Source organism: Saimiri boliviensis, chromosome 9 (genome assembly GCF_048565385.1).
Source record: "Saimiri boliviensis isolate mSaiBol1 chromosome 9, mSaiBol1.pri, whole genome shotgun sequence".
In the NCBI taxonomy this organism is placed as follows: Eukaryota; Metazoa; Chordata; class Mammalia; order Primates; family Cebidae; genus Saimiri; species Saimiri boliviensis.
The window spans coordinates 102,498,407-102,522,539 of NC_133457.1; the positions used below are offsets into that span (position 1 = coordinate 102,498,407).

The window sequence follows — 24,133 nt, forward strand, 5'->3', positions numbered from 1 at the left end:
TGACATGCCAGAGGACTTATCTCACATGCATGGGGCAGCAGTCGTGTGACACTCCTGAGAGAAGAAAAAGCCAACATGTGACTGATGCATGCAGCACTACTTATGACAAGTCCAGGAACCCACTGCATTCACCCACAGAAATCATACCTGGGGAATCAGGGTGTCAGGAGGTGAACGTGCTGACAGCTTGTCTAGCCCACCCTGGGTCACTGACACAGTGCCCCAACGCCACCCCGTCTGAAATGGACAACAGCTCTTCTACACAAGAGGAAAACCTTATAACTTTTCCTTTATTACCAACTTTTCCTTTAATAACCAAGACACAAGCAGCCTGTCATCACTTTGCAGAATAGCTGGAATTACAAGCACCTGCCACCACACCCAGCTAATTTTTCTATTTTTCAGTAGAGATGGGGTTTCACCATGTTGGCCAGGCTGGTCTCGAACTCCCGGCCTCAAGTGATCCATCCGCCTCTGCCTCCCAGATTACAGGCGTGAGCCACCACACCTGGCCCAACTCCTGATTTCCATTTGTTCCGTAACTGCTGAAAATCAACCATCTGCCAAGCACCAGTTAAGTCAAGAGACCAAGACTCAGATACTGAGACAGGCGAGGTGGTTCACACCTGTAATTCCAGCACTTTGGGAGACTGAGGGAGGATCACTTGCGGCCAGGAGTTCAAGACCAGCCTGGGCAACAGAGCAAGACCCTGTCTGTCCCAGCTACTCAGGAGGCTGAGGTGGAAGGATCACTTGAGTCCAGGAGTTCAAGCTATGATCACACCACTGCACCCCAGCCTGGACAACAGAGTGAGACCCTGTCTCTAATAAAATACAATAAAATATTAAACAAAAACTCAGATACTGCCCTCAAGGTCACAATAGAAAGAACCAAAGACAATCAAACCAGTAATTGCCACAGGGTGTGACTAGTGGGGGGGGGGGGGAGACGGGCACAGGGGCGCAGGGGCTGTGGCTCCACCACCGATCATTCGTTCCCTGAGGCAGGGACTCACCCCCATACAACTTGGTGAGTGCCTCCCAGACCCCTGCAATGGGCCCTGCTCAGCCTTGCACTGAGCACTCAATAATAATCAGACACCAAGTGCCAGGAGGCATCTGAAAGATGGTGAGAAAGAGATGTGAGAAAACTCCAGAGTTTGGAAGGGACAGGAGTGGACCCTCCAAACACGGGGAAGTGCTTTCAGCGATTTCTCTCCCTGCACTATCAATGACCAGGGCACCGGCAGCCCACGATCACTTTCGAATACAGGGGCAGTAAAGGGGAGGTGAGCCCACCTTAGCGTGTTAATTGCCAGATCTCCAGAGGGGGGGTCACCCCCAGGGAAGAGAAAGGTACCCAGGACCCTGAGAGCCATCATTACTTTACAGACAGATACCATGTGTCCCCACCCAGAGTCCAAAGGAAAACCGACTTCCAGTAATAATGCCTCGGCTGTACATTCAGCCCACCAATTCTGAGTTAGCTACACATGGCCAGGCACCATGGGTTCAAAATCAAGAAAAATAGCCAAGCCTCTGCCCTCAGAGAGCTTTTGCAGTTTCTCTACTTTACGGAAAACCAACCTCAGGAGAATGAAGGAACTTAGCCAGGATATGACCCCCAAGCCCAGCCCCTATCTCCTACATCAGCTTTGCTCTGCATCCGCTTTGGCAGACAGTTCTCAGAACCCAGAATTGGCTGAGCTCTGACTATCCCCTCTACTGGGCCCCGAAGGTGTGCATAAGCTGCATCATGTATGCAGGGACACTGGAAGCCCCTGAGGGGGTGCAGACCAAAGTGTTGCAGGAGAGAACGGGGCGCTGGCTGGTGCGAAGCCGTCCGACGAGCCGCACAGCCCACAAGGCCTAGGTAGGGAAAAGCACGGGGAAGGGGCTTTTAGTACAAGGCCCAGGGACAGAAATCCAGACTGTCCCACTAGGGTCCTGGGAGCGTCTCCCATTTAAACCTCAGCTAACTGGCCTGTTAAACAGAGGTTCTAACAACTACTTTTATTTATTTATTTATTTATTTTCTAAAGCTCCGAAGTGATCTTCTTTGACTCCATCTGACAACTACTTTTAAAAGCTATTCACGGAGCCCGGCGCGGTGGCTCAGGCCTGTAATCCCAGCACTTTGGGAGACAGAGGCGGGTGGATCACGAGGTCAAGAGATCGAGACCATCCTGGTCAACATGGTGAAACCCCGACTCTACTAAAAATACTAAAAATCAGCTGGGCGTGGTGGCACGTGCCTGTAATCCCAGCTACTCAGGAGGCTGAGGCAGGAGAATTGCCTGAACCCAGGAGGCGGAGGTTGCGGTGGGCCGAGATCGCGCCATTGCACTCCAGCCTGGGTAACAAGAGCGAAACTCCGTCTCAAAAACAAAAAAAAACAAAAAACAAAACAACAACAACAAAAAAGAGTTATTCAGGGGGAAATGAGTTAACGGTCCCAAGGACACGGCACAATCACTAACACTCTGTAAGTAACCGACAAGTGGTTTTGGGGCTTCCAATGCCAGGAGTCGGGGGCGGGCAGCGAAAAGTCACCGAGCCCTGTTTCCCGCCACCCAGGGGCACTAAGTCTCCCCGCAGAGTGGCTGCGCCGACAGGGGGGTCTGATGTCTGCACGTGGCCGGCTCAGCACAGCTGCGGCCCAGGGCGCGGCTCATCCGCCAGTGTCTTTCTAGAGGACACGCGAATCCCGGGGGGCTCGCTCCGGCAGAGGGGACGAAGCACTGCACCAGGGACCGGGCCTGACCTCTCTGGCCGCCTTCCCCGGGGCCTCAGTTTCCCCGATGGTGAGAGTAACACAGACAACGCGCCCCGCTGTTGACTTACCCGGCGCCCTGGCGTCGAGTGGCTGCGGAGGCGTGGCAGACAACGCGGGAAAAATCAGGATGTCTGCAGATTTCGAGAGATGGCGTGCGGCAGCTTGCGATGGCGTGCGATGGCGCGGGACAGCGAAGGACCACAGCCACAAGACTAGGAAACCACGCTCATTTAGCGCGGGCGGAAATACAGCTGAGAGCGCGGACTGCGGCCTAGAGCGGGCGGAACCGACGCGAGCAGCCCTGCAGCGTCCCCTGGCGGGCAAAGGAGCTCAACGTCAGACTCTGGAGGACTTGGGATATTTCTGAAAGCAGTGTGGAAAGTTTAGAAGTAAACTTCCCTCACTTGCTTTGCTTTTCTGTTTGTTCTGAAGATGTTCCTCGGTTACTGGTTCATTATTATTCTGTAGGAATGGCCAATTTCCCATGATAGGCGCTGTTACTACGATAAGGGGACTGTGCTTAGTTTGGACTTCTTTCTGCAAGGTTCCAAACGCATCTGCCTTTGATTCACCACTGTACTCAATACCTACTTCAGTGGCTGGCACAGTTGAATGAATGAATTCTACCCCCACCCTCGCATTCCTTTTTGTTCTGAACAATGTCAGACTGAGATGACTGAGTCTTGGCCTGAGACTGGAATGTGAGGGTGAGAAGATGAGCCCAGAGAGGTACACAGGGGATCATTGCTTTGCTAAACACCAGCCTCAAAGTACACGGGGAGGGTGGAAAGAATCTCTGAAGCAGAAGACACCTGACCAGATTTGCATTTGAGGAACCTGATCAGATTTGCACAGTGACGGAGACTATAGACAGATATCCCATGTTCCCTACAGCGTACTGGAGACCATCTTGGGAAGGGACTCATGGCCCACAGATCCTCATAAGCACTGGCACTGCCTGCATCCTGGGCAGGGTGAGCCTCTTGCGCCTGAGACAGCCCTGCTACTGCCTCTGCCCATGTTCTGGAGTGCAAGCAGCCTACCCTCGGGCCTGAGCAGGAGCCCCCACCCCTGCAGTCAGGTTCTTGGTACTCAAAAGGTCAGAAGAACGAGGAAATCCAGGCCTGACCTATGCAATCATGAAGGAAATGGGAGTCCGTGAGGGGAGATCCGCTCCATATTTTGTACCTGGGAGAAGCCTATGGAATTCCAAGACTGTGAGAACATTGGGGGTCTCTGTGATGCGGAGGGGCTGTGGGATGCTGCTATGGTTTGGTGTGACCCCACCTAAATCTCATCTGGAGCTGTGCTTCCCATAATCCCCACGTGTTGTCATTATGGGAGGTAACTGAATCATGGATCGGTTATCCTGTGCTGCCGTTCTTGTGATAGTGAGTGAGTTCTCATGAGAGTGAGTGAGTTCTCATGAGATCTGATGGTTTTATAAGGAGCTTTCCCCCTTTTGCTGGATACTTCTTGCTGCCACCATGTGAAGAAAGACGTGTTTGCTGCCCCTTCTGCCATGATTGTAAATTTCCTGAGGCCTCCGTAGCCATGCTTAACTGTAGGTCAAATAAACCCCTTTCCTTTATAAATTACCCAGTGTCGAGAGGTTCTTTGTAGCAGCGTGAGGATGGACTAACACAGATGCTGTGACCAAGAGAACACTGGGCAGGGGGTCAGGTGACACACTTGTGGTCACACAGCCCTGGTGTCCTCTTTGCCTCCTGCTCTTGCTGTCACTCTCCATGTGACTTTGGCTAAGTGACCTAACTTCTCCGTCCAGCCTTCTGGAAAATAGGCAAAGTCATAGTTCCCTGCTCATTGTGTTGCTGTGACAATTAAATAAAATGATTTCTATCAAGACCGTAGCACAGAACAAATATCCAAGGCCTAGTAGTTGCCATGTTTCAGTGTTTCTGAGAAAGCTGGTGAAGAGGAGGGAAGTCTTGCCTATGAAAGATCACTGAAAACATAACAATGCACTAGACTAAACATTTGTACTTGAATGGATTCAACAACAGATCCTGAACTAATCCTGGTGGGTTAGTTTTTGTTTGTTTGTTTGTTTGTTTGTTTGTTTGAGATGGAGTCTCGATCTGTTGCCAAGTAGCTAGAATTACAGGTGTGCACCACCACTCCTGGCTAATTTCTTTATTACTTAGTAGAGACGGGGTTTCACCATATTCGCCAGGCTGGTCTCGAACTCCTGATCTTGTGATTTGTCCACCTTGGCCTCCCAAAGTGCTGAAATTATAGGTGTGAGCCACCGCACCTGGCCCTCCTGGTGCACTATTAAAAAATAATAAAATAAAATAAAATTGTTGAATAGAAACTGTTTTCTATTTTTAGCAATTGCAAGACTTTTTATTACTAAGAATGATCAGAAAAATTCTAAGGCCTCGGCCTGATATTTTTCTAGGAGCAGGGGAGAGATACTTCCACTTAGCAAGTCTAAGCAGACATATCAGAAGTCCTGCTTTCAACATACTGGTTGCATTAATGGAGGATTGGACTGTAGCTGGGAAGACAAGATTCCACTGAGGGAAGTCTGTGACCTCATAGTGGCTGCTGAGACATCCCTGGAGCCTGGAGCCCCTTGCCAAAAGAGATGAAGTCATGGCTGGCTGGACAGCTTGTTCCAAGGAGTTGGCGCCCAAAATCTAGGTGGGAAGTCAGCAACTGACCATGCAAGGCCTGCGGGTGCTCCAGACCCCACCCCCAGGCTACCAGTGACCACCATGCTGCAGATTCTGTTGTATCTGTCCATTCTCCTCCTCAGCTTCCTACTGCTCCTCTGTTACTGTGTCTTTCGGGAGTCCATGTGGGTGATGAGCACTTCCTGGGGGCGCGATGGGGGCATCTATGGAGCTTGGCAGCAGCATGCTGTTTTAGAAAACAGGTAGATGGGTTGGGCGCGGTGGCTCATGCCTGTAATCCCAGCACTTTGGGAGGCTGAGACGGGTGAATCACGAGGCCAGGAGTTCAAGACCAGCCTGGCCAATACGGTAAAACCCCTGTCTCTACTAAAAATACAAAAATTAGCTGGGTTTGGTGGTGCCTGCCTGTAGTCCCAGCTGCTCAGGAGGCTGAGGCAGCAAAATCACTTACTGGGAGGTGGAGGTTGCAGTAAGCCAAGATCGTGCCACAACATTCAAGCCTGGGTGACAGAGCAAGACTCTGTCTCAAAAGAAAAGAAAGGAAAAGAAAACAGGTAGATGAGCCAGGCAAGGTGGCTGAGCACTGTAATCCCAGCACTGCAGGAAAATGAGGCAAGTGGATCACTTGAGGTCAGGAGTTTGTGATCAGCCTGACCAACATGGTGAAACTCCATCTCTACTGGAAATACAAAAATTAGTCCAGTGTAGTGACAGGCACCTGTAATCCCAGCTACTTGGGAGACTGAGGCAGGAGAATCGATTGAACCCAGGAGGCAGAGATTACAGTGAGCCGAGATCACACCACTTCACTCCAGCCTGAGCAGCAGAGTGAGACTTCATCTCAAAAAATGAAATAAATGAAACAATAAAAGTACATTAAATTTAAAAATAAATAAAATAATAAAATTTTAGGCAGGGCGTGGTGGCTCATGCCTGTAATCCCAGCACTTTGGGAGGCCAAGGTGGGTGGATCACGCCATCAAGAGATGGAGACCATTCTGGCCAATACGGTGAAACCCCGTCTCTACTAAAAATACAAAAATTAGCTGGGCATTTGGCACGCGCCTGTAGTCCCAGCTACTTGGGAGGCTGAGGTGGAAGAATCGCTTGAACCCGGAAGGCGGAGGTTGCAGTGAGCAGAGACTGCGCCACTGTGCTCCAGCCTGGCAACAGAGCAAGACTCTGTCTCAATAAATAAAATAAAATAAAATAAAATAAAATAAAAATTTAAAAATAAAATAACAATGATGGAGCATTAGAGACACTTGGGTCCCAATCCCCTCTGCCGTGATCTAGTTCTGTGTCCTATTCTTAACCTCAGTTTAATCATCCCAAAAATGAAGCTGTGAGGGAAAGGAGTTCCCACCATTGTTGCCATTGTTCTCATAACTACAATCCTGATCTTTTCCAGAGCCAAGATTCTCCCCTCTCTTTTACCAGAAGTGTGTTCCCTTTCATTCCTCCCACCAGGGAAATTTGACGGATTTGGAGGTCGGGGTGGCTGCTGCTGGGCTCCATGCTCACTGGGCTGCTCTTTCCTACGCTGGCCGTGGGCATCTGCCTCCCACCCTGTCTCACACATGGCTCTCTCTCTGTGTCTGCATTAGAAAGTGATCATCAGCTGCCTGAGTCTTGGTCATCAATAGCACAGGGTGGGGAACTGCACAGAGCACTCCTGTTTTTGGAGGGTCCATCTCCATCCTTGGAAACCCTTGTGCTTTTTTCACATTTGACTTCTGTGAACACTTTCAAGCCTCTGGGGCATCATGAGCTGTCATTTTGTTTGGCCTTCCTTGGCTTGACTTAGCAAAAATTAGGCTGTGTGTATCTAGGACTATTTGTTCCCCAGGACAAGGTTAATTACTCAAGGGATGGCTGAGGCTCACAGAGCATGAGCCCTGCACAGAAGAGGTAACATTTCACTAGCCAGGTGAATTGCACAGAAATTAACAACTGAGCATATGAATACATACAACATTGGGTATGTATAGTGATGGTGATAGGATTTCCAAAGACAGATGGCTTTTTGGAGGTGGTGTCCTTTGGTGGTTTTCTGTTTGTTTGTTATTGTTTTTTGAGACATGGTCTTGCTCTGTTATTCTGGCTGGAATGCAGTGGCACAATCAGAGCTCACTGCAGCCTCAACCTTCTGGGCCCAAGTGATCCTCCTGCCGCAGCCTCCCAAGTAGCTGGATCTACAAGCACATGCCACCACACCTGGCTAATTAAAAAAAATTGTAGAGAGGAGGTCTCACTATGTTGTCCAAGCTGGTCTCCAACTCCTGGGCCCAAGCAATCCTCCCACCTCAACCTCCCAAAGTGCTCAGATTGCCAGTGTGAGTCATCATGCTTGGACCTTGGTGGGTTTCTCTTTTTTTTGGAGACAAGGTCTTGCTATGCTTCTCTGGCCTCAAGGGATCCTTCTGCCTCAGCCTCCCCAGTAGCTAGGACTACATTTGCATGCCACTGCATCTGGCTGTTGGTGGGTTTTTGAAGTGCTCAAATAGAAGTCCCTCACAGTTGCAATAGAAAGGTTGTTAAGGGTTTAGGGGAGAAAGAGGAAGAAGAGGAAGAGGCGGCAGGGATGGGGAGTGGACCCCTTCGCTGGTATGTGGATGAGTTAAGAACCGGATGGGGCAGTATTTCCCATCTCATCACATGGCCTGTAATAGATGATCTTTAAATGTGATACAAAAGAAGAAAGAGAAATGCTCATTGTAGCAACAGGAGAGCACTCGCTTAATTCTGAAATGTAAAAAAAATTCCTTGTGTCCCAGTCTGCTGCGGGCTCTTGAGGGCTTTAAAAAAATGAACAACAACAACAATAACAACAACAAAACAGGACAATTGAGATTACAGGCCAGGCACAGTGTCTCATGCCTGTAATCTCGGCACTTTGGGAGGCAGAGGTGGGTGGATCATTTGAGGTCAGGAGTTCGAGACCAGTCTGACCAGCATGGTGAAATTCCGTCTCTACTAAAAATACAAAAATTAGCTGGGCATGGTGGTGGGCACCTGTAATCCCAGCTACTTGGGAGGCTGAGGCAGGAGAATCACTTAAACCCAGGAGACGGAGGTTGCAGTGAGCTGAGATAGCACCACTGCAATCCAGCCTGGGCAACAGAGTGAGACTCTGACTCAAAAAACAGAATAAAACAAAACAAATAAAATTAATGAAATACCAAAAGCAGAACATGAGCACAGGGCCAGGCCTGGGGGCTTGCACCTGTGATCTCAGCTGAAAGTGCATCAATAGGAAGTATACGTTGGTGCTGTGGAGCAGGATCTCAAAATCCTTTGCTAGATGTTATGGACTGAATATGAGACCAAGGCAGGAGGATCATTTGAAACCAGGAGTTGGAGACCAGCCTGGGCAACATAGAATGCTCCCATCTCTACAAAAAAAAATTTTTTTAAGTTAGCAGGGCCTGGTGGCACGCACCTGTAGTCCCAGGTACTCAGTAGGCTAAGACAGGAGGATCGCTTGATCCTGGAAGGTCGAGGATGCAGTGAACCATAATTGCACCACTGCAATGCAAGTGGATGACAGAACAAGACCCTGTTTCAAAAAAAAAAAAAAATTGACAGACTTCAGGTGGAAAGTCCTGGCCCCAGTGAGTGCCTTCTGACCCCACCACTGCAGGGAGGTGGACACGAGAGTCGGGCAGGTGGAAATCAGTTGCATCTTCATCAATGGGGACAGCTGGATGTGACCACCTGCAGGCTCCCTGACACCTGTTCCCCCTTCTTTTACCTCTGTTGCAGCCTGCCCTCCCACCCCCACCATACACGCAGCCTTGCTGGATAGGGCCTGCCGGTGAGCCTACTCAGGAAGGAGTGGGGACTTGGCCAAGCATCCCAGGAACAAGCAAAGCACAGACACCCTGAGAGGTGTATAGCCTCAACACGTCCTAGCCCACACTCAAGACAAATTAGATGAGGGACCTCAGAGATGGGTGACTCCTCCCAGAGCTTCAGAAAGGGTGAAAGCGTCTATCCTTGGCCCAGAAAGCAATTTTGAGAATGGAGAGCTCGAGTCTCAAAGGTTGTAGAAATCAAGCTGGGCGCGGTGGCTCATACCTGTAATCCCAGCACTTGGGAGGCCGAAGCAGGTGGATCACCCAAAGTTTAGAGTTTGAGACCAATCTGGCTAATTTACTAAAAATACTAAAATTAGTGAGGCATGGTGATGTATGCCTGTAATCCCAGCTACTCAGAAGGCTGAGGCAGGAGAATCTCTTGAACCTGGGAGGCAGAGGTTGCAGTGAGCTGAGATCGTGCCACTGCACTCCAGCCTGGGCAACAGTTGGTAGAGTTCAGAATAGCAGTTCTCAGAAAGCCCCCTACTGCTTGCAAACCTTTCTTTTTGTCTAATGAGCCTGCGAAGGTTTCACTGTCACAGCTTTAATTAAAGTCTTCCACTTGATCTCAAGTAGCTTGGAGAAAAAGAATCCCTCGAAAGTGTGGCCCTTCAGAGATATTTTCAAGGGCCTTTATTAGAAGGACCATCATTTAAGGATTAGATGGTGTAACATAGGGTGACTCTGCTGCACCAGAGAAGAAGATGCTAGAGAAAACACCTTCTTTCCTTTAAGTCAAGTGTTTTCTGTGTCATCAGCTTGCCCAAGCACCCCTGGCATCTCTGCTTCTCAACCGTAGGCTAGGACGTGAATGGTGCTCCCACGAGGTGTGCAGTACACGACCTGCACAACCAGACGTGGCAGTCCTGCCTACCCTCAGTGCAAGCAGAATGGAGATGTTCCCCTGGGTCAATGTGGCATATGTCCCTCATTGTAAGCCAAAACCAGAGCGAATGTGAAGTCAGAAGTCCACTCAGAAAGAGAGGCAGAGTTGCAGGACAGGGATGGAATTCCAGTTCTGGCGTTTGCTGTCTTGGAGGCCCAGTTTGACCTCTGCCCTTCCCCTCACTAGATTACGCTTGGATTAAGGGCATAAGTGGAGGGACAGAATTGCAGCCCTGTCTGGCCAGGGGTCACTGCAGGCACATCTTTGCAGATGGGGGCCGGTGGAAGCACCGCTCTAGGCCAGAAAACTTATTTTCCAATCTTGTATTTTATTTTTGAAGCATAAATTAGGTTTCTGTCACCAACACATTGTATCTGAAAGCCCAAGCCTTTTCCTTAACTTGTCCTCAATGACCAGTTATTAAGAAATTCCACTGAGGGTTTGGCGGTTGCATACAGCCTCGTGGGCATTTTGCTTATCCAGGTTGACTTTCCCATCTGTGACACTGGTCTACACAGTGAGGGATTCCAGCAAACAGGGCAGCAAGATGAGCTCTTGAAATGCATGTGTTATGACAGCCTTTGTTACAGCATTCAAAGAACAGTCTATTCTCAATGGATGATCCTTTATATTCTCAGTGGCTAACCCTTTGTCTGCTGACGTCAAAAACAAAACAAGACTGCAGACACACTCTTGCCAATGCTAGAAGGGATGTATGTTTGAAGAGGATTTTTTTCTATGTTTGTTTGTTTGCTTGGAGAGGAAGGTGTGTTGACACCAGGTTGGCCATGGTCCAGGATGACCTATTTGCCAGCAGACCTGCTATAACAAAGCGCCGTCATCAACTGGGTGGCTTATAATCAACAGAAATTTATTTCTCACAGTTCTGGAGGCTAACAGTCCAAGATCAAAAGCACCAGCAGATTTGGTAAACCAGGAAGTGGTTAGAACCCACTTCCTGGGTTATAGACTGATGGCTATACATCTTTTCACTGTGTCCTCAAATGGAAGCTGATGTTTCACGACCGCTGGGTGTTTTCATGGAAGGGATGCTCCTTTATGTAATGAATGCTTGGAAAGATTGTTAGCAAAGGGACATAATTGCAGCTCCGTCCGGCCAGGGGGCGCTGCAGGCACGTCTGCGCAGGCGGGGGCCGGCGGAAGCGCCGCTCTAGGCTGCAGCCGCGCGCCCCGCTGTGTTTCCGCTGGCGCTGAGCGCTGGAGAGTGTCTTGCAGCTGCAACCTGCGTTCTGCCCTTCGGCTCCCCCCGGCCGCGCGGTTACCTCTGAACCCGCCGCCATCCGTCCTGGCGCCCCGGATGAGTCACTGAAGAGGCCGCTCCCGAGGCGTGATCTTTCCAGGAACCCCCATCGGCCTCCTAAGGCCTGTGCTGTGTACCTCCTCCCTGACAAAAGGGGAAACTGAGGCCCCGAGTGAAGTGGGGAGAGCCGGCCGGACGCCAGGCCCAGCCCCTGGTGCAGTGTTCCGTCCCCCGCGCCGGGTGGGCTCCTCGGGATTCGCGTGGCCTCGGGAAAGAGACTGGCGGGTGAGCCGCGCCCTCGGCCGCCGCTGGGCTGAGCCAACCCCATGCGGACGTCAGACCCCCTGGTCCGCGCACCGTCCCTGCGGGAAGACCTAGTGCCCCTAGAGAAACGGCTCGGCAACGTTGTGCCCGGGGCCTTGCACGCGGGCTGAGGGGCGCGAGAGACCCCAGGAATTTTCACTCCCCCGACCCCGAACTCCGACCCCTGACGTTGGAAGCCCCCACAGCTGTTTGTCGGTTGCTTGCAGAGTCAGTCATTGTGCCACGCCCTTGGAGCCGTTAACTCATTTTCCCCTCAATAACCTTTAAGAAGTAGGTGTTAAACCTCCATTTTACAGACCAGTTGGCTGAGGTTTAAATGGAGGACGCTCTCGGGGCTCCAGAAGGGCTAACTCCAGGCTCCTTTGCCGGGTCCTTGTACTAAAGCCCCACGCTTTTCTCTGCGTAGGCCTCGTGGGCTGTGCGGCTCTCCCGGAGGCAGATGACAGCTCTCCCTTGGATGGCTTTGCTGGTCCCCCACCAGCTGCACCAGCCAGCGACCCCGTCTTCCCTGCAGCACCCTGATCTGCACGCCCTGAGGGGCTCTGTCCGCGGGATGAGGATGTCCCTGGGTAAGTGCTGCTGCTTATGAGCACCTTATGGAGGGACACTTCAGATTTCCCTTGGGGAACCCCAGCAAAGGGCATGGTCATGAATTCCGAGAACTGTCTGGCAAAGCCGGTTGTAGAGGCCAGCCTAGCTAAGTTCTTTCATTTTCCTGAGCTTGGCTTTCTGTAAGGTAAGGAAACTGCAAAAGCTTTGTGAGGGGAGAGGCCTTGCACGTTTTTTGTTTTTTGGGTTTTTTTTTTTTTTGCTTTTGAACCCATGATGTCTTGCTACCTGCAGATATTCAGTATTTGTAGGAGGAGCTAACAATTTAGGCATTTTTACCAGAAATTCGTCTTCTGTGACTTTCTTGATGGGGGCAGATAGAGCTTTGTACTGCTTTAAGTGGATAGCACTCAGGTCCTTTGGGCTTGGCGCTTCGGCAACCTCCAGGCAGCTCGCTTTGGCCTCTGTTCCTGGATCACCCTCCGCTGTTTTCTGCGCCTGCATGCGTAAGTGATCACGGCTGCCCATGTCCTGGTCATTGACAGTGCAGGCAGAGGAAATGTGGGAAAGGTTGTCCGGTGTTTGGAGGGTCCACATTGTCACCTTCGTGTCCCAGGAAGTTTCCTGCACTCCTGCTTCTCAACGCTGCACACACCTGGCTGTCCAGGGGATTGGGGGCTGCTGTGTGTGTTATGTCATTAACGCTTTCACTTCCTGCTCCCTGTTTTTGGGAACCAGGCTATGTGTGTGGCTTAAACTCCCCTTGATGACCAGTAGAGTCACTGCTGCTCAGCCCTGGCACACTCCTGTAAACCTGGTTTTGATCTCCTTTTCTTTTTTTTGAGACAGGGTGTCTCTGTCACCAGGCTGGAGTTCAGTGGCGCAATCTCAACTCACTGCAATCTCTGCCTCCTGGGTTCAAGTGATTCTCCTGCCTCAGCCTCCTGAGTAGCTGGGACTACAGGTGTGCACCACCATGCCCAGCTAATTTTTGTATTTTTAGTCGAGACGGGGTTTCACCATTTTGGCCAGAATGGTCTCGATCTCTCCACCTCGTGATCCGCCCGCCTCGGCCTCCCAAAGTGCTGGGATTACAGGTGTGAGCCACTGCGCCCGGCTAGATTTCCTTTTCCATCTTTTGCTGATTAACTACACGTTGGTCAGTGTTGGCCACCCCGCCATAGACCATCCAGTGTCTTCCTCTGTAGAGTTAACTGTTTTCTCTTTTATGAGGAAATAGTATGTTTGCTCAGGAATGTTTACTGTCTGGTGACTACTGTGCCCAGCCTTTCCCTGTCACCTGCCATCCCTGAGCAGGTCAAGCTTGGTGCTCATTCATGGCATCTTACCTGTTGCAGATAATCCACTGTATGCAGAGGCATCATGGAAGTTGCCATGTCGCAAACATGCCAGACCTCAGTGTCCTTGAGGTAAGATCTCTGGTTCCTTCTCTGAAATGTTGGTTCCTTCTATTTAGTACAGTCCTGTACATGTTCCCAGGGGCTTTGGGGTTGATGTAGGGTAGCTAAGAGGTGATATAAGAATGGCACTGTGGGTCTCCAGATCCGCCATCCACCCAGCCAACCCAGATCACCTCTGGCCCTTCATGTGCTTTAGGGCTTGCTACTCTGGAGAAACCTCCAGAGTCTCACTTTGGTAATAAGAGGTCTCTGCTCTTCCTCTCTGGGCAGCAGGACGTTGTAATGGAAAATGAATGGTCCTAGGCATTAGAGCCTCTGGTCCCCTGGCTTTGAATCGCCTTCTGCCACTACCCAATCAAGGACTGATTCAGAACCTTGCTTTCTTCATTTGGAAAATAACGTCTTTTATTATTATTATTATTATTATTTGAGACAGGGTCTTGCTCTGTCTTGCAGGCTGTAGTACAGTGGCACGATCTCAGCTCACTGCAACCTCCGGCTCCCAGGTTAAAGCAATTCTCCTGCCTCAGCCTCCCAAGTAGCTGGGACTACAGGCACATGCCACCATGCCTGGCTATTTTTTTTTATTGTTAGTAGAGACAGGGTTTCACCGTGTTAGCCAGAGTGGTCTCCATCTCCTGACCTTGTGATCCACCTGCCTCAGCCTCCCAAAGTGCTGGGATTACAGGGATGAGCCACCGCGTCTGGCCAGAAAATAACGTTCTAATAGAGGTGACGTTTGTGGTACCTGAGACCACATGATACCTATCATTACCAACGAGTATTTTCCCATGGTTTTTGCCCCATGTAACTTCTCTTTGATTCCTCCTGGCAGGGAGGTTCTATGGGGCTTTTGCAGGCAAGCAGGGCTACTTTTGGGGTCCTGTGCGTGGCTAGATTGTTTTCCTGGACTGGACCTAGTCCACAGGCTGCTGGCATCCGTTTCTCCTCATGGATCTCTCTCTGGCCTTGTGTATACCTGCATTCAAAAATGATCACGGGCTGCCTGTGCTCTGGTCATCGATAATGCAGGGAGAGGAATTGGTGAAAGCCGTTTCCCGTGTTTGGAGGGTTCACACCTGTCCCTTTCAAATGCTGGCGCTTTCACACACTCCTTCTCTCAGGCTAACACCTTCTGGTCTCAGGAACATTGCAGGCTGCTGTGTGAGTGAGCGAAGGGAGACGCTTTAGTGTGGCTTTTGTCAGCTTAGCCTCCTGTTATCAGAGAGCAGTCTCTGTCAGTTAGGTACTAGATGGTGGAAAGACCCAGAGTGAATTGTTTTGTTTTGTTTTGATTTTTTTTTTTTTTTTTTTTTTTTTTTTTTTTTTTTTTGAGACAGAATCTCGCTTTGTGGCCCAGGCTAGAGTGCAGTGGTGAGATCTCAGCTCACTGCAACCTCTGCCTCCTTGGTTCAAGCAATTTTCCTGCCTCAGCCTCCCAAGTAGCTGGGAATACAGGTGCAAGCTGCCATGCCTGGCTAATTTTCTGCATTTTAGTAGAGACAGGGTTTCGCTTTGTTGGCCAGGATGGTCTCCATCTCCTGATCTTATGATCCACCCACCTCGGCCTCCCAAAGTGCCGGGGTTACAGGCATGAGCCACTGTGCCCAGCCGTGAATTATTATTATTTTTTATTTTTTTTAATTATTTTTTATAAATTTTTTTTTTTTTTTTAATACAAAGATGGGGTTTCACCATGATGGCCAGGCTGGTCTTGAACTCCTGACCTCAGGAACTCCTGATCCACCCACCTTGGCCTCCCAAAGTGCTAGGATTACAGGGGTGAGCCACCGCGCCCAGCCTTTTTTTTTTTTTTTTTTTTTGAGACGGAGTTTTACTCTTGTTACCCAGGCTGGAGTGCAATGGCGCAATCTCAGCTCACCGCAACCTCCGCCTCCTGGGTTCAAGCAATTCTCCTGCCTCAGCCTCCGGAGTAGCTGGTATTACAGGCACGCACTACTATGCCCAGCTAATATTTGTCTTTTTAGTAGAGACGGGTTTCATCATGTTGACCAGGATGGTCTCGATCTCTTGACCTTGTGATCCACCCGCCTTGGCCTCCCAAAGTGCTAGGATTATAGGCGTTAGCCACTGCGCCTGGCCCATGAATTATTTTTAACGAAGTGTGATGTTGGGTGGCATATAGTCACTGCCTTAAGATTTTCAAAGAGAAGCGGCCCATTGGAGGTGATGGGCCTGGGCAGGTCTGTCAAGGAGTGGGATGTGATGGGCAATAGAAAGGTATTCCAGGGAGGGGTAGCTATGTGAGAAGGCCTTTGAGGCTGGGGGGAGCAAGCGTGTCCAGTCCCACCAGGGAGACAGATGTTCAGACAAGTAATGAGAGCATGGAGGGACAGCTGCTGGGGCGGTCCTTGGCTCCCAGCAGGCGAGGTGGGACACCATGGGAGGGCCCTGAGAGGTCTTCAGCTGTCTCTCTGCCACTTGCACATCTCCTTGGTTGCCCATCGAGACTCTTAAGACAGTTTTTATTTTGGCTATTCTTTGAGAGCATTGAGATTCCTTTTTGAGATGAGTTTGGTATGAAAAAGCTGGCAACTCATAACTGATTGATTAACTGGGGGCATTCCCATTGACATCAGCTTGAGGAAAGATGACAGAACACTGGAGACAAAGAACTTGTAGCTTCCTGCTCTGTGGCCTCTCTTCACTCTAGGGATGTCACCTTGGGCTGGAGACTGTTGGAGGAAACCCCAAGAGGTGCAGGCACTGAGCCTCTCAGGACAGTGACCTGCGGACCCAGCTCCCTGGAGGGACCTCCTCATGGTAAGTGAATGCCAAGAGGTTAAGTCAGCCTGTGTTTCCAAAGTGGAAATTCCAAACTGCTGACTTCATTTGACTTCTCCTTTAGATTGTTTGGGGTTGATAGCAGACACTGGCATAGCCAAGAGTGATGAGTGATGTCACCCCGTGATGCACGGCCAGACCTTCTGGCCCTTGTTGCCTCCAGCACAACATGGATCGACTTTTCCCTCAGTGTGAGTGGGCAGAGGAAAAGCCCTGTGGCTCTGGGGACTTGGGGTCCAGAGTTGAAGCCTCTTCAGCTGGCTCTGCTCTGCCAGTGCCATAGAGACCCATGGCCCAGGAAGACTGGTTTTCTTCCATCCAGGCCAGGCCATCCAGTGGCCATCCTCCGTGTCCTCCCACCTCCACCTGGTGTAACTTCTGAAAACCAAGAATTTGGTCCTGTTGACTTGTTCTGTGCTTTGGACCGTTGTCCTCTCACCCACTTAATAAATCTTGAAACATGCCCTGCTACTTGGTCTTTGATTTGTGTGTGAGAGTGTGTGTGTGTGTGTGTGTGTGTGTGTGTGTGTGTGTGTGTTTTATCAGTATCTCCATGTGCCAGCAAGGCTGGGTGTAGAGAAAGTGGGTCACAAGGGCAAGTCTTCTGGTTCTCACTCATTGAGTTTTTCCCCTTAATACACACCTAGGGAATGTTCAACTGGGGTTGAACCATAATCCGAAGTGCATCTGGGGGTGGGTGGATTCAGGTTTAGGAGCAAAAGGGGACATTTGAGCCAGGTCTTTGGGAGAGAAACTATGATGGAGTGACTTAGAGATGGAGGCAGGGGCTGGAGTCCTTGAGAAATGCAAGTTCCCTGAGTTCAGCTGGTGGATTGCAGGTGAATGGATTTAGGAGTCGGTTTTGAGCAGAGGAGACAGTGGAGTGTATGAGGAACAGCTGCCTTTGGAGAGCTGGGGATGGGGGGTGGGTGGCAGGCAATGCCAACTGTTGGGGCTTCTGTTAGCATGAGTTAGGTTTGGTCTTTGGAGATTATCTTGGTCGCAAAGATCGCAGTGATGTGCCCAGTGTGCATGTATATCACCACCTGCACATGTTACTCTTTCCTCATTTTTCAGGAGTATTTCACACACAGGAACGCTCCCAAAGGCCATGGTAAAAAGTTGGAGTCAGTTGGTCCCACTGCTTCAATTGAAATAGAAATCACTGGGCCGGGCGTGGTGGCTCACGCCTGTAATCCCAGCACTTTGGGAGGCCGAGGCGGGTGGATCACGAGGTCAAGAGATCAAGACCATCTTGGTCAACATGGTGAAACCCCGTCTCTACTAAAAATACAAAAAATTAGCTGGGCATGGTGGCACGTGCCTGTAATCCCAGCTACTCAGGAGGCTGAGGCAGGAGAATTGCTTGAACCCAGGAGGCGGAGGTTGTGGTGAGCCGAGATCTCGCCATTGCACTCCAGCCTGGGTAACAAGAGCGAAACTCCGTCTCAAAAAAAAAAAAAAAAGAAATAGAAATCACTGTGACCAAGCTGGGCATGGTGGCTCACGCCTGTAATCCCAGCACTTTAGGAGGCTGAGGCAGGCGAATCACTTGAGGTCAGGAATTCGAGACCAGCCTGGCCAACATCGTGAAACCCCATCTCTACTAAATACAAGAATTAGTGGGGTATGGTGGCAGGTGCCTATAATCTCAGCTACTCAGGAGGCTGAAGCAGGAGAATTGCTTGAACCCAGGAGGCTGAGGTTGCAGTGAGCAGAGATTGCACCACTGCACTCCAGCCTGGGCAGCAGAGTAAGACTCTCTCAAAAAAAAAAAAAAAAAGAAATGAAAAATCACTGACTAGAGTTGAGGGAAACCAGGTTGTCAGGCACCTCTGATGACCTCTGCCAGCAGGAGACACTCTGGGGAGCTGACGAGTCCACTCTGCCAGCCGTTTCTGGCGAGGGCCTTATTTCTGCATTGCCCTTCTCCTTAATTCCTACCCAAGGACCACCTGACACCTCCCATTTCTCTCTTGAAGATTCCCCCCCACCTGTCTCAGCCCCTCTCTGGCCAGTTTTATTCAACTGTGGCCCTTGTCCTTTAGTGAGAAATGACCACATTCCCCCACAAAGGAAAGGGGGCCAAAGTTCTCCCCTTTTCTGAGTCCACTATTTTTAGTGAAGTTTTACACTGGTTGGTGCCTTGAGTTGGTAGACCTGTCTTAGCAAACTGACTGACCCTCTCACTGCTAAGCAGGTTCCTGTCAGCTAATAGGAGCAGTGTCTACACCCGACTCCCTTCTTTAATTTCTCACCTCTCTTTCTCTCTCTCTCTCATGGTCTTCTTGACCCACTACATCAATCCTGCAACCCAGGGGTCTCTTACGCCTGTTTAGTTTGTTCTGTAGGAGGTGACGGTGATAGAGTACTGAGAAACAAGGAGAGAGGCGAGATTGCCACACTGGGGGAAGAAAGTGTCAGCTATAGAGATATCCACTTCCTGTGGCCTGGCCCCTTGGGATAAAAATTTCCTTACTAAGCCAGACTGGTTGATTTGTGGAGGGTTCCCTCATTTATTACCCTGTTCTCATGCATCTAGTGGTTGCAGGCTGGATGTGAAGGTCGGTGAACTTCTGGGTTAGAAGCTCTTAGCATAGCACTTGGCACACAGGAAGTGCTGATAAGGACAGCTCTTCTCGCTCTTCGGAACTTCCTTTCTAATTGAAAGTGGTCCTCATCGCTGGCCCAGCCTCTTAGGTCCTTCTGCCCTCTGCCACCCTCACCCGACCCTGCCTTCAGCCTCTAGCCTAGACTTCCCATTCTCCAGACAGTCACGCGAGGCTCTCCTCACTCTGCCCGTGGCCTTCCTGTCCACCCTTTTCTCACACAAGCACCCCAAGCCTCAGCCACCCTTCTGCTTAAGGCTCCTAAACATGTTCTTTTCCTGGCTCGTGTGCCTGGAATGCATCCTCTGCTTCAGGCTCGGCTGACTCAGCCTGGGTCACTTCTTTCAGGAAACCTTTGCCTGCGGAACCTCCACCCAGACTGGATTCCCCGCCCCTCCTTCCATTCATATCAAGTATCAGTTCTATGCAGGCACAATTCAGGAACTGCTAAACAAAACAGGCAAAAAGCAAATCCCTGCTTTGTGCTTACATTTTAGAGGACAAGGACAAATCATAAACAAAACAAGGTACTAAAATAGGCAGAATGCTTGAGAAACGTTAAGGAAAAAGGTCATAAAGTGGGGAAACAGGATGTTTGGGGACCAGCAGAGGGAGTGGCATCACCACAGGGACCATGGACAGTAGAAGCTTTTCCCTTGGATACCAGGCCCAGTGAAGTGGGGAGACAACAGGCATCTGTTGTTCTCCCAGAACAATGCTGCTTCTAATTATGAACGTCTCACATGAACGTCTCACCCTGTTGTGAGGGTGGCAGCTGAATCAAGCCAGGATTAACTAGTCAGCACCTGGCTGGGTGTGTCTAGAGGCCAGGGTCAGCACCTGTCAGCTTGCTTTCCCCCACACCTCCAAACACAGCTCAGTGGTCTAGGGAAGCTCAGTCACCCAAGGACAGCTTGAGAGGCCTAACTCATCACCTTGGTTCAGGACCCATAGCAGTGATCACCCAGCCCTGCAGTTTTCCTTGTGGGAGAGTTCTGCATGTCAAGAGACTGAGTAAATTGGTTGCAGAAACAGGAAGAGACAGAGCAATTAAGCCTTAACAGCAGCGCCTAGGAGCACAGAACATCGAGCCGCTGTTGCAAGTGAGAGATCTGTTTCTAGAACTCATAGGTGGAGAATGATATTCCAGTTTCCAAACCACATTCCTGCTCCTCCAGGCATGACTGTGAGCAGTATTCTGACTTGCCATGAGGCTCGGGTGTTCAGTTTTTCCTGAATTTTTGTAAGGTGTGGCCATGTGACCAAGATTCCTCTTCCTTTTTTGTTTTTTTTGAGGTGGAGTTTTGCTCTTGCTGCCCGGGCTGGAGTGCAATGGCGTGACCTCAGCTCACCGCAACCTCTGCCTCCCAGGCTCAAGCAATTCTTCTGCCTCAGTCTCCCAAATAGCTGGCATTATAGGCATGCGCCACCTTGCATGGCTAATTTTGTATTTTTAGTGGAGGCAGGGCTTCACCATGTTGGTCAGGCTGGCCTCGAACTCTCGACCGCAGGTGATCCACACGCCTTGGCCTCCCAATGCGCTGGGATTACAGGTGTGACCCACCACGCCTGGCCTTCCTCTTCCTTTTAAGAAAATTTTTTTTTAATTTATTTTTTGAGACGGTAGCAGAACTTTGGTGGCATGATCTTGGCTCACTGCAACCTCTGCCTCCTGAGTTCAAGTGATTCCTCTGCCTTGGCCTCCCAAGGAGCTGGGATTATAGGCATGCACCACCACACCCAGCTAATTTTTGTAATTTTAGTAGAGATGGGGTTTCACCATGTTGGCCAGGCTGGCCTCAAACTCCTGACTTCGAGTGATCCTCCCACCTCTGCCTCCCAGAGTCTGGGATTAAAGGCATAAGCCACAATGGGCAGGCTATTTTTAATTATTTATTTATGTATTTTAAGACAGGTTTCACTCTATCCCCAGTCTGGAGTGCAGTGGTGCAATCTGGGCTCACTACAGCCTCAACTTCTTGGGCTCAAGCAATCCTCCTGCCTCAGCCGCCTGAGTACTGGCACCATCAGGCCAGGCTAGTTTTTGTATTTATTGCAGAGATGGGGTCTTGCAGTGTTTCCCAGGCTGGTCTCAAAATCCTGGTCTCAACTGATCCTCCCAAATTGGCCTCCCAAAGTGGTGGGATTACAGGTATGAACCACTACACATGGCCTCTTTTTTTTTTGAAAGACCTTACATTCACTGCTACTGTGCCCATTACTAAAGGGAGCAAAATGAGCCTTTTCTCATTATAGTGAAAAAGCATACCAACATAATGTCTGAGGGATGGAATGTGCTCAGTCGACATTTAGGGATGAGGAATGAGGCCAGCAGATGCCTCAATAGTGTGCACAGGAATGACTCATGCAGACCCCTCTGCCTCTGTGGCCACAACTGATGACGGGTGGGCCTGGTGAAGTCATTAAGAATCTGATGTGGCTGGCAAGGTGGCTCATACTTGGAATCCCAGCTACCCAGTAGGCTGAGGTGAAAGGATCACTTGAGTCCAGGAGTTTGAGACCAACCTGGGCAGTATAGTGAGATCCTGTCTCTAAAAAAATTTTTTTTAAAAATTCTTTTTCTTTTTTTTTTTTTTAGAGACAGGGTTTCACCATGTTGGTCAGGCTGGTCTTGAATTCCTGACTTCAGGTGATCTGCCTGCCTTGGCCCCCCAAAGTGCTGGGATTACAGGTATGAGCCACCGCCCCTGGCCATAAAAAATGTTTAAAAATTAGCTGGGCACATTGGCATATGCATGTAGTCCCAGCTACTTTGGAGGCTGAGGAGGGAGGATTCCTTGAGCCCAGTTCGAGGCTCCAGTGAGCTATGATCATGCCACTGTACTCCAGTCTGGGCAACAGAGCAAGACCCTGTCTCTTAAAGAAAAAAAAAAGACTCACATGATGACCCACACCTGTAATCCCCACACTGGGAGGCTGAGATAGGGGGTTGTTGCTTGAGCCCAGGAGTTTGAGACCAGCCTAGGCAACATGGTGAAACCCATCTCTATAAAAAATACAAAAAATTAGCTGGGCGTGATGGCATGTGCCTATAGTCCCAGCTACCAGCCCGGGCGACGGTGAGACCCTGTCTCAAAAAACAAAACAAAACAAACAAGCAAAAAAACCACAAAAACCTGATGTGGTCGCTTAATTGCTATGGGGCCTGGAGCACATTATGTTGCCTCCCTGAACTCAGTTTCCAGCTCTCTAATTTGACCATCAAAAGAGATGTTACCCCAAATAGCCATGATTAAATAAGATGATGCATGTTAAATGCATAACACAGTAAATGCCTTGCACTGAGTGCTCGACAAATATCTGCTGTTTTTATTTGATGAGCACGTATAGCTTATTGATAGTTAAAAAGAAGAACAAATATAAAATGTCATTATGACAGGTTCATCTATTAAAGCACTACAAATACTTTCTTCTTTATTGTTTGCTAATTTGCAGACATCCCAGCGGGGTTGGTGTTAATCACTGCTACATTGATTGAACTTCTATTAAATGCCATGCACTGTATTAAGCCTGTATATATAATTACCTCACTTAATCTTCTCAACAACCCAGTGAGGTAGATTTAATTATCTTCCATTTTTACAAATAAGGAAACCAAGTCTCAAAAAAAAAAAAAAAAAAAAAACGGAGAGACCTGTCTCACACCTAATGAGGGGCTTAGCTAGTTTTCCATTTCCTGGTATATTAAATAGTGAAAAATGTTTCAGGGTGATTTCATAAATAGCATAAGCATATCAAGCTTGTCAGATGCTTGTTTGTACTGGAAAACTGGAAATTAGGATATTTTACTATTTGTTCCATCTGCTTCAAATTATTGCCTAGTATTCAGGCTTTCTGAAATAGTCCCCATCTAAATCAGTAGTTTTGTGGATTGAATTCCATGAACCTGACACATAGAGGGACAATAGCCACATTTTAGCCAACACCAAAATATCAAATAGTCTTCCCATTACTGTTGTGTCTGTAGCAGGAGTCATCCCAGGCCTCCAGAACTTGAGGAAACTTGAGAAGGGTATCACCAACGTGGCCCAAGACCCAGGATTAGCATCAAAAAGAGCCATGACCCTACCAGGAAATTGTTGCCTGGCACCAGAGCCCCAGTGACACAGTGAGTGGGAGATTCCATGGCAGAACTGAGCTAGGAGAATGGAGAGCTGGACAGAAAGAAGGCTCATTGGTCCATCCAAAAAATACTGATTAGGCACTGTACTGGGAATAGGTATGCCATGATGAGCAAGAAAGTTGTTGCCCTCAAGAGGATTGCATAAAAATCTGTAGATAGTCTGGGCGCAGTGGCTCACACCTATAATCCTAGCACTTTGGGAGGCAGAGGCGGGCAGATTATGAGGTCAGGAGCTTGAGACCAGCCTGGTCAACATGATGAAACCCCATCTCTACTAAAAATAGAAAAATTAGCTGGCCGTGGTGGCGCATGCCTGTAGCCCCAGCTACTCGGGAGGCTGAGGCAGGAGAATGACTTGAACCGAGGAGGTGGAGGTTGCAGTGAGCTGAGATCACTCAAAAAAAAAAAAATGTATATAGATAATGAGTTATATGAATTCACACTCCAGATACTTATGGGACAATCACTATGTGCTGGGCCTTGCTCTCAGATGGGCATTCTGGTCTGAACAAGGCAAATGAAGGAGCTTATAGCTAACATATGAGAAATTGAGAGACAGTCTACAAAATATCTTACCAACACTTTAAAACTGTCAAGGTCATGGAAAACAAAGAAAGACTGAGAAAGCATTCCAGATGGAGGAGATTAAGGAGACATAACTATATGTAACATACCAATCTGTTTGGCAGAGAAAATGGACATCAGTGGGAAACTGGCAAAATCCAGATAGGCTTAATGCTAATGTACCAGTGTTAATTCCTTAGTTTTGACAAATGTATCATGGTCACATAAGATGCTAATATTAGGGGAAGCTGGGTGAAGGGGATATGGAAACTCT

The 24,133-nt window shown here is 49.3% G+C and overlaps 1 protein-coding gene, 3 non-coding genes and 1 pseudogene across 5 annotated transcripts; 3 read left to right on the forward strand and 2 right to left on the reverse strand.

The window, feature by feature from the left end:
* Positions 1 to 76: 76 nt before the first annotated feature.
* LOC141585561 (uncharacterized) lies at positions 77 to 11,483 on the reverse strand (annotated as a pseudogene). The gene is made up of 3 exons (XR_012519093.1): positions 11,206 to 11,483; positions 2,845 to 3,089; positions 77 to 1,869 (listed from the first exon to the last, which is right to left on the reverse strand). The product of XR_012519093.1 is annotated as an uncharacterized LOC141585561 (transcript).
* On the reverse strand, positions 1,142 to 1,275 carry LOC120367977 (small nucleolar RNA SNORA71). The gene has a single exon (XR_005582210.1). It is a non-coding gene; the product is annotated as a small nucleolar RNA SNORA71 (small nucleolar RNA).
* Positions 11,484 to 11,512: 29 nt separating the features above from the next.
* On the forward strand, positions 11,513 to 17,013 carry LOC101046040 (uncharacterized; the record flags this gene model as incomplete). Its single annotated transcript, XM_074406528.1, has 4 exons — positions 11,513 to 11,728; positions 12,174 to 12,336; positions 13,675 to 16,521; positions 16,607 to 17,013. Coding segments are annotated over 3 exons (450 nt in total), but the record flags the coding sequence as incomplete, so codon positions are not given.
* On the forward strand, positions 12,813 to 12,945 carry LOC120367981 (small nucleolar RNA SNORA71). Its single transcript, XR_005582213.1, has one exon. It is a non-coding gene; the product is annotated as a small nucleolar RNA SNORA71 (small nucleolar RNA).
* Positions 14,715 to 14,848, forward strand: LOC120367980 (small nucleolar RNA SNORA71). Its single transcript, XR_005582212.1, has one exon. It is a non-coding gene; the product is annotated as a small nucleolar RNA SNORA71 (small nucleolar RNA).
* Positions 17,014 to 24,133: the final 7,120 nt, after the last annotated feature.